Here is a 16,953-nt window from a genome sequence, read left to right as displayed (position 1 = left end):
GGAGACTTAATATTACAACTTTCCCCTTCAGGGTTTATGGCCAAGAATTTTTTTTTTTTTTTTTTTACTGGCAGATGTTTGAAAGATCAGAGTATAATAAATCCTCACATTAATTTTTAAATACATTTCTTTCTTCCAAAGAATGCCGAGAAAGAGAACCAACTCTCAATGTACTAACGGGCAAGGGAGGAAATAGGTCCCCTACCACGGCAGCTTCGTCTTCTCTGTACGGGGGTTCCTCACTGCTGACATCAAAATTACCCAACGAGGGGGTTGGGGATTTAGCTCAGTAGTAGAGCGCTTGCCTAGGAAGCGCAAGGCCCTGGGTTCGGTCCCCAGCTCCGAAAAAAATAGAACCAAAAAAAAAAAATTACCCAACGAAAGCAAACTGAAAGAGGGGAGGTTTGTTCTGCACTTGACCTTAGCCAAAAGGCCGAGAAGCGATGGGAAGTTTGTTCTGGCTTACGGTTTCAGGGATACGTTTATTGCAGGAGAGGAAGGGGGCCGCTGGTCACATCGGATCTGCAGTCCGGAAGCAGGGGGAGCCACACATAAATGCCGAGAATACACCTGCTTTCTCCTCTTGATCCAGTGTGAGACCCCAGGACACCCCAAAACACAGCACAGGTTGGGAACCAACACACAGGTCTTTGTGTTTGGCAGTTGATGTGAGCTGCATGATTCTTGTTTTTTTCTTTTTTTCTAGTCTGTTTACTTAATTAATTTTTGAGACTGGATTTTGTTTTGTGAGCCAGGCTTGTGTGGAGCTCCAACGTTGGCTGGCCTGGAAGGGGAGAATTTCATATCTCAGCCGAAAGAATGCTTAATGACACCATTATGCTCAGATCGATCATTCATTCATTCATTCATTCATTCATTCATTCATTCATTCATTCACATCTTTGCATTAGATAGGAGTTATCTGTGTAACCCAGACTTTTCCTCCAACTCCAAATCCTCCTCCCTCAGCTTCCCTGGTAATGAAAATACAGGCGTGCGCCATCATGCTCAAGTTATATTGGCTGTCCTTAATACTTATGTTAGGAAAAGAAAATAGTCTCTGCTTTACATACAATCTACTTGGAATCATTTTTTAAAATATGTTGAGTCGGGATGAGGGCTGTGTGCAGGACTCGCGGTTTAACAAGCAAACGCAATTCCTCCAGCTAACGCCAAGGGGCATCCTCTCCTTCCACTCGGTTTCTGGTGCTCCTTGAGCTCTTTCCATCTGCACAAAGAGCCCGGCCTCCTCCCGGGTGACATCACAAAGGGTCGTTCTCCGCCCCTTCGGCACCACCACGTGTGTCCCCGAGCTGAGTGGCCATCCGACTCAGTCCCTCACCGGCCGGTCTGGGCAGCGGAGGAGACGAGTGGTTGGTAGTGGCTGGAAGCTTCGCTATGGGAAGTCGCTCTTTAGCACTGTCGCCGCTCGCCCTGCTCCCTGGTTCTCCGCAGCCGCTGTCGCTGGAGAGCACCGGGAGGCGCGGGTTGCAAGCGCGCCTGCTTCTCCCCGCCCGGGCGCCAGCGCCCCTGGGCAGGTGCTGAGCGCCTTCTCCGAGCCTCCCCTGCTGCCTCCCTCTTCCGCCTAGCCGCCTTGCTGCTGCAGTGCACATGGGCTGCTGGAGGTAGATGGGCTCACCGCCCGTGAGGCGGCGGTGGATGCGGCGCTGGGCAGAAACAGCCACCGATTCCAGCTGCCGTGGGGCCGAGCGCCCGGAGCGCCGCTGCGAGCCCCGGGCTCAGCCATGGGGACCTCCGCAAGCAGCATCACCGCCCTCGCCTCTTGCAGCCGCATCGCCGGCCAAGTTGGAGCCACGATGGTCGCCGGCTCCCTTCTCTTGGTGAGCGATCGGAGGGGACCCTAGGGTGGCGGCTACGTTCGAGCCTGTGTCCGGGAGCCGGGCGGGTCCTCGGGCCCGTAGTGCCGGAGGCGCGTGGTGGGACTAGCCAGGTTGGAAGGGTTGGTTACAGGGCAATAGCAAGACCGAGGAGGACTTCTACTAGATAATTTTTTTTTATTAGTGGGGTGAGTTAAGACTAGGGAGTGTTTGTTACAGAATTATTTTTCTTGCCATCTGGTTGCTTGGAGGAGGCGCGAGAGGTGGCCGCCCCGGCGTCCTGCGCATTTCAGGGCTTTTGCCCCCGACTCGGCCTATCTCGTACCCCAACACCCAGCCTCACCCCAATATCATTCGCCGCCAGACCCTCGGCGTGGTGCGAGGCCCGAGTAGTCCTGTCAGTTGCCAGCTGCCGGTTGTGGCCGCTGCTTTGTCGCTACTGCAATGTCATGTCCGGATGCTACCGCAGTGGAGACAGCGGGACCGGTGCGCTCCGGACGCGAGCAACCGCTGCATGCTTCCGCGCGCGAGGCATTCCGGAGTAGGGCGCAGGCCACCCCTTGCTTCAGCTTCCTTGCTTCTCTCCTCCCTCTTGGCTCGGATGGGTCCTGATTTCTGCACGCCAAAAGAAGAAGAAGAAGGGGTGGGGAGAGAGGAAGGACCCAGAGACCCAGGCGCCTCTAAAGCACCGGCTTGGAGCCAACCGGCGCTCTGGCTCTCAGTAGAGGGGGAGGGGAAAGAGCTACATAAAGGAGAATTAATTTTCTCCATCCTTTTCTTATTTCTCCTTTTCTGTGTTTAGACATGTCACCACGCAAGATGATGCAGGCTCTCTCAGCACCCAAATCTGGGGCGTGCCGGGATCGCGATTCTCCATCACTTTATCTGATCAAAGCCTGACATCATCCCTTACCCAAAACTTACCCCCAGCTGGCCCTTTATTTCCAATACTGGGGCCAAGTGGGGAATTAGGTGGAAGAAAATTGGAATTCAAACCCTTGAGACGCCATAAACCAGCCATGCCTTTCATCCCTGCAGGGAGGAGGAAGATTGTTAACTAAAAACTAAACAAAAACAAGAAAGAGCTTGTTTTCATGGTTGGGCTGTGTAAGGGAAGGCAGGCCTCTTGTCTCCTTCCCCTAAAGGGCTTACTGACTGGCCAGCCAAGATCTGGGGCTTCCATCATTACAGTTGCTATGGCCTGGGAATTCATGCTACAGAACACCCCCCCCACCCTCGTGTGTGTGTGTGTGTGTGTGTGTGTGTGTGTGTGTGTGTGTGTGTGTGTGTATGTGAGAGAGGGGGGGGGAAGAGAGGGGCTAAAGAAAGTTTGTTGTTCTTAGCATTTATGAGATCAATCTCAGTGTCCCTTGGGAGACTCTTTTCTGTCCTTTTATAACAATGGCAAAGTCCCAGTCCCTTAAACAAGTGTGGGTAGTAAACAATCAGAGAGTCCTTGGGACAGTGTCAGATTGAGGGAGTTCATGGGAGCGCTGATTCTAAGGTCCCTTGCTGAGTTCTCTCTAAAGGCCTTAGACCTGCTTTGCTCACTGCTGTGTGCCCCTGCCCCACACAGATATAATCCTTGTAGATTAGTCCTCACTCAGTCTGAAATTAGTTATTGCTCAATGTGTAGTAATGATCAAACAGAACTCACCCACAAATTGCACACCAGATTTGCAACTGAGGACCTGACGACCTAAGTTTGACAGTTAAATGAAGTTTATGAAGGGTTTTTAGAGGCAATCTTGAGGTGATAATACGACAGGGTCCCTTGATCTCCTCCTAACTACAGAGAAAAGGCTTTTTTAAATTAATGGAGTAGGTGGAGTATGGGGATACGCCAGGAACCATGGGGAGGTACGCAATGACCTTCTCCTCCATCCCCACTTTGGACAGTCCAGTCACCAGGATGGGCTCTGTTTCTGTGCGCCCTGTTGGTAATTTTGGCCGCATTAAGGGCAGACACCCGGTGCAACATGGTGTGAGGACACAGAGGTTAATGCTGTGCATATACAGTGTGGTTAGATGAAGAAATAGCCATGCCAGTGGATCATCTCACAATGGCTTCCAGGTACCCTTCTCTTGTTTTTCCATAGCAGTCTTTGTTATTTTTTTGTGGCATTTTTTCTTTTAAGCATGATGACCTAGCTACACAAAAGCTTACTACAGGCTCTTATACGTATGCGCATTGTATGAACTTGTTGAGAGAGCACCGTGGTGATTTATCCAGAGTATCTCCTTCATCCCCAACATCCCTGACAGACAGGCGTTGCCTCCGTTCTATAGGTGAGAAAATAGCCTCCAAGAATTTTACTGGTCCGGTGTAGTATGTGGTGACTGGGCTGGAACTCCCTGGCTCCTACTGTCTCTCACCTGGGTATCGCACTGCTCGTTTCACAACTTCGAGTTGCTTGATGGGTGTAGAGGAGGATGGCTGGCAGAAAGCTGAGATGGTGGCTTGACTAATTGGAAACTATAAGCGAGAAGTCCACAAGGACCTTTGGAACGTCTCATTCTTGTTGCTTGCATTTCTGTTGCTGATGCGTTGACGGTCAGTATCCTGTTTGGAAGTTACTCGCAAACTGAGACACAGCGTACACAGGTTCCAGGCCAAAGTTCTGTAAGTGGGACATTTAGTTTCGTGGTGGTTTAGGGATTGTCCTTGAAGGACTTGCCCACTGCAATGCTGGACGCAGGCAGATGTGCCTCCTGCCTTTAAGGAGGTTTTTTTTTTTTTTTTTTTGACTATGCAGAAAAGCCAATTGCAAGGGCCGTCAAGGGAAGAAAGCAACATCCTAGGTAATGACGTTGGGTTTGAAGCTTTGGAAACTACCATGATCCGCAGACTGAGAATTCCTGCACAGGAGGCACAGGGAACACAGCAGAAGAGGGAGTGAAAGGATTCTAAAAGCCAGAGGGACAGAAGTCTGCTGTGAGATCGTGTCTCCTGGAAATGTCAGGGAAGGTTCACACATGAAGTCTTAACAACATGGCTGCCTAAACAGGACCTGAACAGGGATAACAGGAGTAGACAGGCTAACACAGAAGGGGGCAACCTCATAGGGCCTCAGCCCTAGACAAAAAATTAGAAATGTGGGCAACTAAGGAATATATGTGTGTGTGTATAATATATACGCACTGGGGGGTTGGGGATTTAGCTCAGTGGTAGAGCGCTTGCCTAGCAAGCGCAAGGCCCTGGGTTCAGTCCCCAGCTCCGGAAAAAAAGAAAAAAAAATATATACGCACTTATACAAACATACACATACATATATGTGTGGGTGTGAATATATTACATATGCATTACACACATGTGCAAATATGTAATCTATGTAACAGCAATCGAAAATGATGCCATGAATTTGAGTAGTGCAAGGTGGAAACACTAAAGGGGTTGGAGAGAGGAAAGGGAAGAGGGAAAAGAATTCCAGACAGAGGGACCATTTACTTAGTAGGTTGTGCAGTTGTCGGGCCATCCCTTTTCCCGGCAGCTGGTATCTTACCATTTCCCTTTGTATTCATTATTATTTTTTTCTTTTGCTGGTGGGAAATGGTGGGACACCTCATCGAACTATCTGTCTGCCTAGAAAGTCCCAAGTGTTACTGCTGGCCACTGCTACTGTGTTCTACCTCTGACCTTCATCTATCACAATAAATGGCTGCCTGCCTGGACAGGAGTGAGTGTGTGTGTGTGGTGTGTGTGTGTGTGGTCATCTGGGGTGTGGTGTGTGGGGTGTGTGTCTGTGTGTGGTGTGTGTGTGTGGGGTGTGTGTGTGTGTGTATGGTGTGGGTGTGTGGGGTGTGTGTGGGGGTGTGTGTGGTGTGTGTCTGTGGTGTGTGGTGTGTGTGTGTTTTTGTGTGAGTGTGGTCATCTGGGGTGGTATTGTGGTGTGTGTGTGTGTGTGTGTGGTCATCTGGGGTGGTATTGTGGGGTGTGTGTGTGTGTGTGTATGTGTGTGTGGTCATCTGGGGTGTGGTGTGGTGCTCAAGTTCAAGGCTTGCTGACACATCCAGTTAGAATATGAAATCAGAGCTGGCGTATGTACAGAGGGCTTTCTCCCTTTTATATACTTTAATGTAGCATCTTAGACTGTGGAAGCTGTTACTGATCTAACACCCCACACAGCTTGGCTGAGGGAAAGAACAGCCTACACTGAGGAAGTGACTATTTTCCATGTTACCAGATCTACACGGTGCACCGCCTCTGAGCGAGGCGACATGCTAGGCAGTGATGAAGTTGAACTAGAACCTTGGCATGAAGCTAGTTTCTACGGCTTATAAAACATTTGGCTGGGGTCAACGGACCAATGGGTGAGCATGCTAGACCCCTCGAGAGACAGATATCTCACAATGTTCATGTCTTCAAAATGTGAAATCTGTCAGAGGAGGGAAACAGTTCTATTTTGGAAAACTTTCCAGTCTTGGAATAACGTATCTTAGTTGACTTATGGGAAATCAGTAACGAGGTAGCCCAAGCAACCCAGAACTTGTCCTGGATTGAACAATTCCTGATTTTACCTCATATGTTATTCCCACAATCAAAGTGTAGAATAGGATCAGGCTTTTTCATTTACACCAATGGAATATGTCTGACTCTCAAGTTCAGTGACAGACAGACAGCCTTCATCACAATTAAGCTGAATCTACAAGAAAAAAATTTTTTTCAAATAAGATATATACTTAGCATGGAAAAAAAAACCCTCTGTGATTACATGGGCACAGGTCCCTTACACATTTGGACAATGTCTTATCAGTTAGATAAGTGAGCATGGGGGCTAGTTTGCTGCAGCCTTCCCCAGTGGTCAGGAGTGGGTTTGACTTCTGGGCTGGGTCTTTATTAGAGGTTGGGATTTGGAGACATCACGCCTTGACTTTGTACTTGACTCCGTCCTGAGGTGAGGCAAAGCTTCTCGGGAAGCTTAGTAGAAAAGCTGCAAATGGCTTTGTGCTTACTCAGCCATCGGCAAACCGTAATTGGCTTACGTAAAGCTCACTAGTATTATTATTTTTTTCTTTTGGTGACGGGAAACGGTGAGATGCATCATCAAACTCTTCAAGGGCCAGGGTGAATGGAGTGACTTTTCCTTGAGTAAACAGTTCTGCCTATTTTCCAGAAAGCACTAATAATACTCTGTTGGCACGCTCACCCCCCCCCCTCCACCCCACCCCAGGCCTGGCAAATTGCGGTAATGCCAGGTCACCACCAGCAACTTCTTGGCAAACTCAGGTGCTTCTCTTCTGTGACCAGAAGAGCCCAGATTAGCTCAGAGCTTTGGTGGGGTGTCTGGTGTTCATTTGGAGTCGAGTCCGTTGGAGCATGAGACGCAGACGTATTGGATGGACAGAAGGACAACTGAAGCCATTAGCAGGAGCAGCTTGGTCTCAGTTTTCAATCTTCCCCGAGTGTCAGCAGGAGGCTGGACTTGCTTGCTCCTGCATGAGAGGCCACTGAGCTTGTGTTCTTTAGGACTAGGGGCAAGATCATGAATAAACACTGGCTTTCTCCAGTGTTTATATTTGTCAAATACCTAAAAATCAACAGGATCTTAAATTGGCTTGAAGGCTGCTACCTGGTTGGCCAGTGATTATTAACCCGGAGGAGGTTGGCAGATGTCCAGAAACATGGGTGGGGCCTCTGCCTATGGAGAGAGGTTTTGATGACCAGGCTGTTGGTCAAAGGCAGATGCTCAGTCGACATCCACGAGGAGTGCAGAGGTCGGGTCGAGTGTGTCCTGGTTGGAGACAGCATTGTCTGTAACGTTGGGAAAGCTGTGCACAGGGGGCTCTCGGGAAGGCGTGGGATGTAGCAGGAGCTGGGTGGGTAAGCTGGCAGGATGCTGCCCCGCGTCCTTTCATCTTCTTTTCAGAATAGTTGCCAACTATGTGTGACCCTTCCCCGGCCTGAGACAAATAAAAAAGAATGGAGAGGCCTGTGGGCTAACCAAATCAGAACAAGACTAATGTAGATATGAGATATGTCTATATAGGTTTCCATTTGTTCTTCTTCAACCAGGACCACGGTGATAGCTCTGTTGCTTGGCAACATTTGCAGTCTGTTTGAAGGGAAAAGGAACACGGGCTTGATACATTTAGGTGAGGACATGGAGGGTGTCCATGTGTCCTGGACTCGAGGGAGCAGCTGTGAAGTCAGTAGATCTTGTATGCTAGGAGTATTCAGAGGAGGGCTAAACAAATGGCTGGTAACCATTCACATTGGGATATTATTTAATTTATATATTATATAAAGTATTATGTAATATTCTCATTAATATATTATATAAACAGTCCTCATTTATTGAGTACTTATCACTGCATTGAATATCTTCTCTTAAAGCACTAACTACAGCATGCATTTTTACAAGTCCCGGAGGTCACAGTTTTAGCCCCATTTTACAGTATATTCCAGAATAAGGTTTGATAGAGTTTTTGCTCTCGGCCAAGGGCTAGGTACCGGATGGTTCACTTGGATTTCCCATACGTTTGTTTCCTCTAAAGGGAATGGCTTTACCCAAGAGTCGAGCACGGCTCGTTTTATTTTCTGACTTTCACAGTGGTGCCTGCATGGTTTGCCAAAACTCCCGGTGAGAGCATGGCCTGTGGGAGTTGGAAGGGGAGGGCGCGGAGACATGGGCGAGCATTTTCCTATGGTGTGACTCTGACGGACCATGGTGCCACGGCTGAGATGGAAAGACACTCCAGCAAGTTGAAACGTTATAAATAGGGAATGGGCGTGTTGCTCTCCTGCAGCCCTGGGTCACTTTGAAAAATATTTGCTTAATGAGTAATAGTGCGGTGTGGGCTCCACTTTGCTGGGCAGTTAGTTTCTGCTCCCCTCTTCTGAGCACCTGAGGACCTGCTAGGGTCGTCTTTGTTGCCAGTGTGACACTCTGTACGGGATAAGTTAATAGCTTGTGCCAGCCATGACTAGTATTTGTTCATTTTCCACCCCAGTTCTCTGGGAAGTGGATTTAATTCCATGGTTTGAACGATTTGTATGATGAATGGAATGGGTCGGTTGCCACAGTTACTGGAGGCACCTTCATAAGCAAGCTGTTGGAGAAAAAAATTCAGAGCCTCATACGTGTGTAGGGTATGTTTCAATCATATAGCTCTCCAACTCCCCTCCCATTCCGACTTCTCTCAACACCAACCCCCTCATCACCTTTCCCTCCCAATTTCATGGGCTCTTTTTCTAAACCTACTAAGTCCATGCACCCGTAGGTAGTTAGGTAGGTAAGACTATCTACTGGGGCGTGGACAACCTATCAGGAGCCCATCCTCGAAGAAAATGGAGTCTCCCTCTCCAAACAGCCATCAGTTCCCAACAGTTCCTCAGCTAGGGGTGAGACTTTGTGGCTCCTTCTCCTGCCCACGCAGGCTTTTGGCTGGTTTTTGGTCTTGTACAGGTCTCGTGCATGTGGTCGCAGCCACTATGAATTCATGTGTGCAGTGGTCTCGCATTTCTAGCACATACTGTTTCACTACAGTCATACGGTTCTTTTGGATCTTACACATTTTCTCCTCCCCTCTTCTGTGAGATCCCTGGGCCTGGTAGGGAGGGGCTGTGATACATGGGTCCCATTGAGCACTGAGCACTCTACAGTATTGTATTCTCTGTCCATTGACCAGGCGTAGGTCTCTTTATTGATCCTCACCCACTACACTGTTGGAAGGAGAGGGAGCTATGCTAATTAAATGAGTTTTGAAGTCTGTTGAAATATCGCCTTAGCAGACCAAAGAAAGACAAAAGGTGGAGGAAATGATTTGATTATTAGTCCCAGAAAAGAGATTGGAACTATGGTCTCCCAAGAATCATTGTGACAAGACCACTGTCTGGTTTCACTACAGACATAACTGTCTCTGCCCAGCAAGGGGTCAGAGAGGCAGGAGGGCACAAGACAAGGAAACTTAAGGCAAGGATGACAGGTTTCCAGAACAGTCCAACTAGTGTGTTTGTATTTATTTTTGTCCCACTTTTCTTTCCGTAATTATTTCCCTTTCTCTTACAGGGTTGTATTTGTGGTTTTCACCGACTTCCTAAAGACAAGGGCTATCTATTAAGTGACAGGCATGATCAGGGTGTGGGTATATAGAAGTGGAAGGTTATCTATAGCCTCCTCTTGGAGTTCATAGAAAAGGTGATGTTTCATGGTAATCAACAAAAAGCAGAAGGGAGTGGATTTCAGTGGACGGGAATGGAATGTGGAGTAGCCCCAGTGTAGGACAGGATCTGTGTCATGTGGGACCCTTGAAGGCATGAAGATGTCTTTCAGTGCAGGGGAGAAGCAGGGTAATAACATGGCTTGAAACATTTCTTTTTAAACTTACATATTTGTTTATTTGAGAGAAAGATTGTGTGTGTGTGTGTGTGTGTGTGCCTGTGCATGCATGGGGGGAGGGGGAGGGAGGGGGAGATAGAGGGGAGAAAGGGAGGGAGGAAGGGAGAGAGAGAGAGAGAGAGAGAGGAGAGAGAGAGAGAGAGAGAGAGAGAGAGAGAGAGAGAGAGAGAGAGAGAGAGAGAGATGCATGTATGTGCAGGTGGCCTCAGAGGCCAGAAAGGGTATCTCGTCTCCAAAATCTCATGTTCCTGGCAGTCTTGAGACACTAATCACTAATATAGGCCCTGGGAGCCAAATTCCAGTCCTCTGCAAGAGCAGCAAGTGCTTAACCACTGAGCATCACTCCCACCTGCAAACATTTTTTTAAAAAAGTTTTAATTACTCCGTAGAGAATTTCATTTGGTGTATTTCGATTCTATTGCCCCCACCCCCACCTCAGAAGCTCCTTCTAGATCCTCCCCACCTCGTTACTTACCCAACTTTCTCTTCCTCTCTCGCCTCCTTGCATCGAGTACAGTTTGTGTTGGCTAACTACTTTTGGGTCTCAGGCCACAGGCAGTAAGGGAAACAAACGAACCCGTGTCTCGTACTGAGGATGGATCCTAGGGCTTTTACATCCTGAGCAAGTGCTCTACCCCTGAGTTATACTCTCAGCTCTCAGATCACTCCGGAAGCCTGGTGGAGGAGGGAAGCGGGAGGCCGGCTGCTCTCACAGGGTGGAGATCAAGGTCCAGGGGTCGTGGCAGTGAAGATGAATTTTCGGGAATTTTCTGGTGGCGTTAGGCGGCGGGTGGCGTCAAAGAGGCAGCGTCCTAGGTTCTTATGTTAAAGTCTGTGATTGGAAGGATGGGGCGGGTAGAATGCGAACCCTCAGGAGGCGGTGGTGTTTAGGGAGTAAGTTTGAGGTGTCTATGACGAACTTCACTGGCTTGGGCCTTTATTTTGCTGTTTAAACATTGCTGATGCTCTGCAGGTCCGAGGCGCCTTGAGCCATGGCGACCGTCACCAGGCGCTTGGGCTGCCGTCATTCCTCCCCCGCATCCAGCTGCACAGACATCTGTATAGACTGCAATGCTCCGTTTGCATTTAGGTTGATTCCTCCGTCTGCGTTCCCCAGAGTGGCATTGCCAGGTCAGAGGAGACGAATGAGTGGTTTTTATGGCGCTCGCTGCAGATTGCCAGCTTGTTTTTCAGGAAGACAATCAATTCAGAACGCCACCCGCCACCTAGAAACGTGCTTTCTAGCCCGCGAACCTGCCAGGACGTGGCTTTCTCATTTCAAATTACTTATCCTCTTTTTTTAATTCAGATACGTAGGGACCTTTGGTGTGTCTCTGTGACCGTTTAGTCATTTCTAGGGACATAATAAACTTACTTGCCTGATGCTCGCCTTTGAGTGGCTCACGGTCTCACTATCGAGGAGAAGTTACGCTAACTTATTTTTTTATTAATTCTATTTATCTTTCCGATTATAGGCTCTTATTAGCTATATATGGCACTGATTTACCTTCTATTCGCTTTTTATGATTACGTTTATGTATTTGCATTGCATGTGTACATGCATGTGGTCATCTCCAGGTCACAGGACACGGGTGGGGGTCAGAGACAATTTGTGAAGTCTCTGGGTCCTGGGGATAGAACTCTCCACCTGTCAGGCTCACTTCACTGTTAAGCCCCGTTGTCCACTGATCCATTTCACCAGCACTATATTCTATTTTTAATATTACTAGAATAACATGAACATTAGGATTGTGCCATTAAACCTTTTCCTTTCTTGGTCTTTTCCCCACCCTATTTTTGTTAGGGCAGGTAGTTTTAAAGGATCTTGATTGCTTTGAATTTTATAATGTTATTGGTTGACTGTTGGGCTTGTTGATGTTTCTGGATATTGACGTCGTATTTGTGGTGGGAGTCCCCTCGGTGTGTTCTGAAGGGTGTCTGTGCACACGCGTGTGATGGATTTTGTGGGTAAACACACAGGGGAGCTGGGTACAGCTGATTCGCCATTTCAGGCTGTTCTTCCGTGGAGTCTCCTGGAACTTGTGATAATTGATATATTAATTGTACCCATCCAGGAGAAGAAATAAGGAGTATTTTCTGAACTCTAGACTAAGGGATCAGTAATCTTTTTCTGTAAAGTGCCGGGCAGTATGTTTATCTTTTGGTATCTGTGGTAACTACTTAATTCCACCTTTGTGCGGACATAGTATCACCTTTGTGCCAGGCAAGGGCAGACAATGTCTCAGACAATGTCTCGAAGAATGAGCCTGGCTGTGTTTCAACAAAACTTTATTTGTTGGTACTGAAATTTGAATTTCATATAGTTTCCACCGCCACTACATTATTATTCTTCTCATCCCTCCTCACCTCCCAGCTGTTCAGACTATAAAACCATTGTAGGCCTATGGGCTACACAGAAATAGACAGTGATAGGGCCCAGCCTGCTTCTAGACCAGGACACTAATATAGTGTGAGACCGAAGTGGGGAAACTCACTTTGGAAAACCCTTACTTAATTGTGCTCTGGGCAGCTAAAGTGAGATTATTAACAGTAAATCCGTTCTCCTTCATGTTTTTTTTTGTTATAAACCAAGGTTTATTTCACTTTAATTAATTAACTTAGTTTAAGATAGAGTCTCAGGTTGACTAGGTTGACCCACGGCTAGCCTTGAGCTGCCTCCATTTTAAGTGCTGGGATTACAGTGTGTGCTGGTCGCAGACCTCAGGGTTTGCACACACCAGGCAAGCGCTGTTATAGCTGAGCAAGCAAATCCCCCAGAACCTCAAGTGCTTGCTTGCTTGTTTGTTTTTAATATAGCGTGAAAGGTAGCCTTGCCTTTTCTTGTCCTTATTTTGACGTCTGCTTTAAAAACAAACCTCTACAGTTGTGTTCTGTGTTCAGAGAAGTGAGTTTCAGGATTATAATCTTTTATTAAGTTAAATAAAAGAAGTAGCCAAATTTTCGGTGTTTGAGAAAGAATCTCCCTGTGGAAATCAGCCCAAATAGGAACTCAGTGTCTAGCCCAAGCTGGCCTTGGATTTTGTGATGCTCCTCCTTTTAAATCCTAAGTTCTGGGATCATAAGCAGGTACCACCATGTACATAGGCATGTAGCACCGTGTACATAGTCATGCACCACCATGTACATAGGCATGTACCATCATGTACATAGGCATGTAGCACCGTGTACATAGTCATGCACCACCATGTGCATAGGCATGCACCACCATGTACATAGGCATGCACCACCATGTACATAGGCATGTACCACCATGTACATAGGCATGTAGCACCGTGTACATAGTCATGCACCACCATGTGCATAGGTATGTATCACCATGTACATAGGCATGCACCACCACATACATAGGCATGCGCCACCATGTACATAGGCATGTAGCACCATGTACATAGGCATGTAGCACCATGTACATAGGCATGTAGCACCATGTACATAGGCATGCACCATCATGTACATAGGTATGTAGCACCATGTACATAGATATATACCACCATGTACATAGGCATGTAGCACCGTTTACATAGGCATGCACCACCATGTACATAGTCATGTAGCATCGTGCACATAGGCATGTACCACCATGTACATAGGCATGCACCATCATGTACATAGGCATGTAGCACCATGTACATAGGCATGCACCATCATGTACATAGGCATGCAGCACCATGTACATAGGCATGTACCACCGTGTACATAGGCATGCAGCACCATGTACATAGGCATGCAGCACCATGTACATAGGCATGTACCACCGTGTACATAGGCATGTACCACCATGTACATAGGCATGCACCATCATGTACATAGGCATGTACCATCATGTACACAGGCATGCACCTAGCTGGCAGTTTTTGTTTTATTTTGTTTTGAGCCAGTTTTGCTGTGGATCCCCGCCTCACTTTGAACACACTGTGTATACCAATCTGGCCTTGAAGTACACCAAGTTGGCTTTGAACCCACTGTATACATCAAGCTGGGCCTGAACTTGGGATCTTTCCTGTGCCTTTGTCCCTGGAGTGCTGGAACTACAGTGTGTGCTGCTCTGTGGAGTTGGACTACACCTTAAAAGAAAAAAATCTAGAGTTTGGAGGCTGGAAATGTAAGCTGACTGGCACACACAGCCCTGGATTTAATTGCAGCATGACAAATAATACGCAAATAAAAAGGGAAAAAATTCTTGAATTTTTGTTATGGATCTCAGGAGTAGTGTGCTTAAGATACCATTGAGATGTTTTAAAAGATTGTCTAATCTCAAGGAAACAAACTTAAAGTCTGGTAAGACAGTAAATTGGTGGGAATGATAATTTCCCAAACTAATATTCAGCCAACAATTACCATGTCAGACATGTTCTCCATGTTTACCCACTAATTATAAAAACAACTTAGAACGGTAGTTATTATTGCTGTGCCCATTTTACAGGAGAGGAGGTAGAGGCTCTCTCTATTCCCAGGCTAGAAGAATAGAGGAAATGTAAATTTGCCTGCTCTTAGCCCAGAAGCCAGATTCACCAGCTGACACTAACTCGATTCCCTCCTGACCCCATCTGCTTTGAAGATAGCTACAGGTTGGAAGGCTGGATTCCACAGGACTGACTCTGATGCCAGGTATTAATAGCAAAATCCAGGTGGTAACCTGTGCTTTGTGTTGTCTGACTGTTAGTCAGAGTTCCCACGGCCCTCTGGGGTTCAGTCAACTTGGAAGCATGGCCTCACGTATCTCAGGGAAACACTTCTTGAATATCCCTCTCTTCTGTATGAAGGAGATCGGTGATAAAGCAGCTTGAGAAGGCATGCTTAGGGCAGCCATATAGGAAACACTGAGGAGCTGTGACGCTACTGTGTGTGCTCCGGGCACACCGCCCTCTGGGTCTTTGCCCTGTGAGCTCTCTGAACCTTGTCCTTTCAGGGTTTTATGGAGGCGCCATTTCGTAGGCATAATTGACTACGTCATCAGCCATTGGTGACTAACTTAACCTTCAACCCCTCGCCTCATCCCAGGTCGCCATCTTGGTGGCGCCATTTCAGAGCTTCCATCCCCTGTCACCTTATCACCACACCCTATTTACTTTGAGCTTTCCCACTTGGCCATGGGAACCATGGGAAGAGGCCAAATCTGTATTCCTTATTACCACAGCATCACGCCCAGCAGGTACCTGGGAGAGCAGGGCCTATGTGACACATTCTAGCCTTCAATAGGCTTCCCTTACACTTCGAAGCCTCAGTTACTGCATTGGCCTGGGTTTGTATGGTCTTCCGGACATGCCCAGTCAGCATGAAGTCGCATCTTCCCGTCTTCTACTGTTTTCTGTGTGATGCTACCTCATTTATTACTCATCGGGCATCCTATTGGCATCTCTCAGTAAGCAGAGGACAAAGAAATGGCTACTGTGGTGGAGGGAGCCGGTGCTGTGGTCCAGTGACTGATTACTGTGTGCACTTTCTCTCCTGCATTGCGGGCTCCAGAGAAAGCAGCTCCTAGGCGAAATCTTCCCAGTTTTTTTCCTCTCCAGTGGCCCCTGAGCTTGTCTCCTCCTGTTCCTGCAGTCAGCACATTCTGGCTCTGGCATTCTCTGTTGTCACCAGCTTTAAAAACAGTCCCTGCTTCTTTTGCTTTAGCAATAGGAGACTGTCCTCCCTCCTTCCCTCCCTCCCTCTCTTCCCCTTCCCATCCCTCCTTTCCTCCCTCCTTTCTTCCCTACTTCCTCCTACCCTTCCCTCCCTCTCCCTCCCTCCCACTCCCTCCCCCTCCCATCTTTCCCTCCCTCCCCTCCCTCTCTCTCTCTCCCTCTCCCTCCCTCTTTCCTCCCTCCCTCCCTCCCTTCCTTCCTTCCTTCCTTCCTTCCTTCCTTCCTTCCTTCCTTCCTTCCTTCCTCTCCTTATCAGAGAAGGCAGTAGGAAATGAGAGAGCCAGCCAAGTTTATATAACATAACTGGAAATATTCTGTCCATGGTTTGTGGAACTTTTATCCTTGAACCCTTTGTTTTTAATGCATCCCACCGGCTCCCCTACGTTGAATCTGGGGAATTCTAGCCATCCAATGTGTTTATATTACAAATTAAGAATGATGATGCCCCAGATAAAAGGGTCAGCAATTCTGAAGGCTGACCAGCTTTCCCTGTGGCTGTTAGCCTTTGTTGTGGGATAGCATATTTCATCATCATCCTCACAGGCAAACTTGATTACCTTACAATCTCTACAGTAACTAAATTTCTTATTAAACAAAATATGTATGGATATTTTTCATATATATATATATATATGAAAAAAATTCTACATCAAACTCCAGGGCAATTTTCCTGCATCTTACTAAGGAAAAGCAGGTCCACTTCTGCCTTGTGTTTGCTCATTTCTCAATGAAATGTTATTAGAACTTGATGAGAAATGAACGAGACATAAGCCTGGTGCAGGGACAATGGCTCAGGGGGTAAGGTGTGAAGTGTGAAGAGACCACAGTCTCTTATGTAAAACTGGATGTGGCCTTGTGAGCACCTGTAGTCCCAGCATTGTGGAGGTTGGAGACAAGGAGGCTTGCTGGAGCTTGCTGGTCGCCAGTTTAGTTGAATTGGCAAGCCCTGGGTTCTATGAGAGAGCCCGTCTCAAGAAAACAAAGTGGAGACCGATGGAGTAGGACACTCTACATCCTCCTCCGGCCTCCTCATGGGCATGTGCACCTGTACACACATGTGCATAGAGTACACACACATACAAACAACAGCGTCAGTGGTGCGGATCTGTTGTAACCTTTATGCTA

The 16,953-nt window shown here is 47.5% G+C and overlaps 1 protein-coding gene across 1 annotated transcript in view; it reads left to right on the top strand.

The window, feature by feature from the left end:
* The first annotated feature begins 1,298 nt into the window (after positions 1-1,298).
* Tnfrsf21 (TNF receptor superfamily member 21) overlaps positions 1,299-16,953 on the top strand; it is a 74,604-nt gene continuing 58,949 nt past the window's right edge. The window contains 1 exon segment of the mRNA NM_001108207.1: positions 1,299-1,841. Within this exon segment, the coding sequence (NP_001101677.1) occupies positions 1,746-1,841 (96 nt within the window). The 5' untranslated portion in view covers positions 1,299-1,745.

The sequence above is a fragment of the Rattus norvegicus genome, chromosome 9 (genome assembly GCF_021556685.1).
Source record: "Rattus norvegicus strain SHRSP/BbbUtx chromosome 9, alternate assembly SHRSP_T2T, whole genome shotgun sequence".
Taxonomy (NCBI): domain Eukaryota; kingdom Metazoa; phylum Chordata; class Mammalia; order Rodentia; family Muridae; genus Rattus; species Rattus norvegicus.
This window is presented reverse-complemented; position numbering and strand designations above follow the sequence as displayed.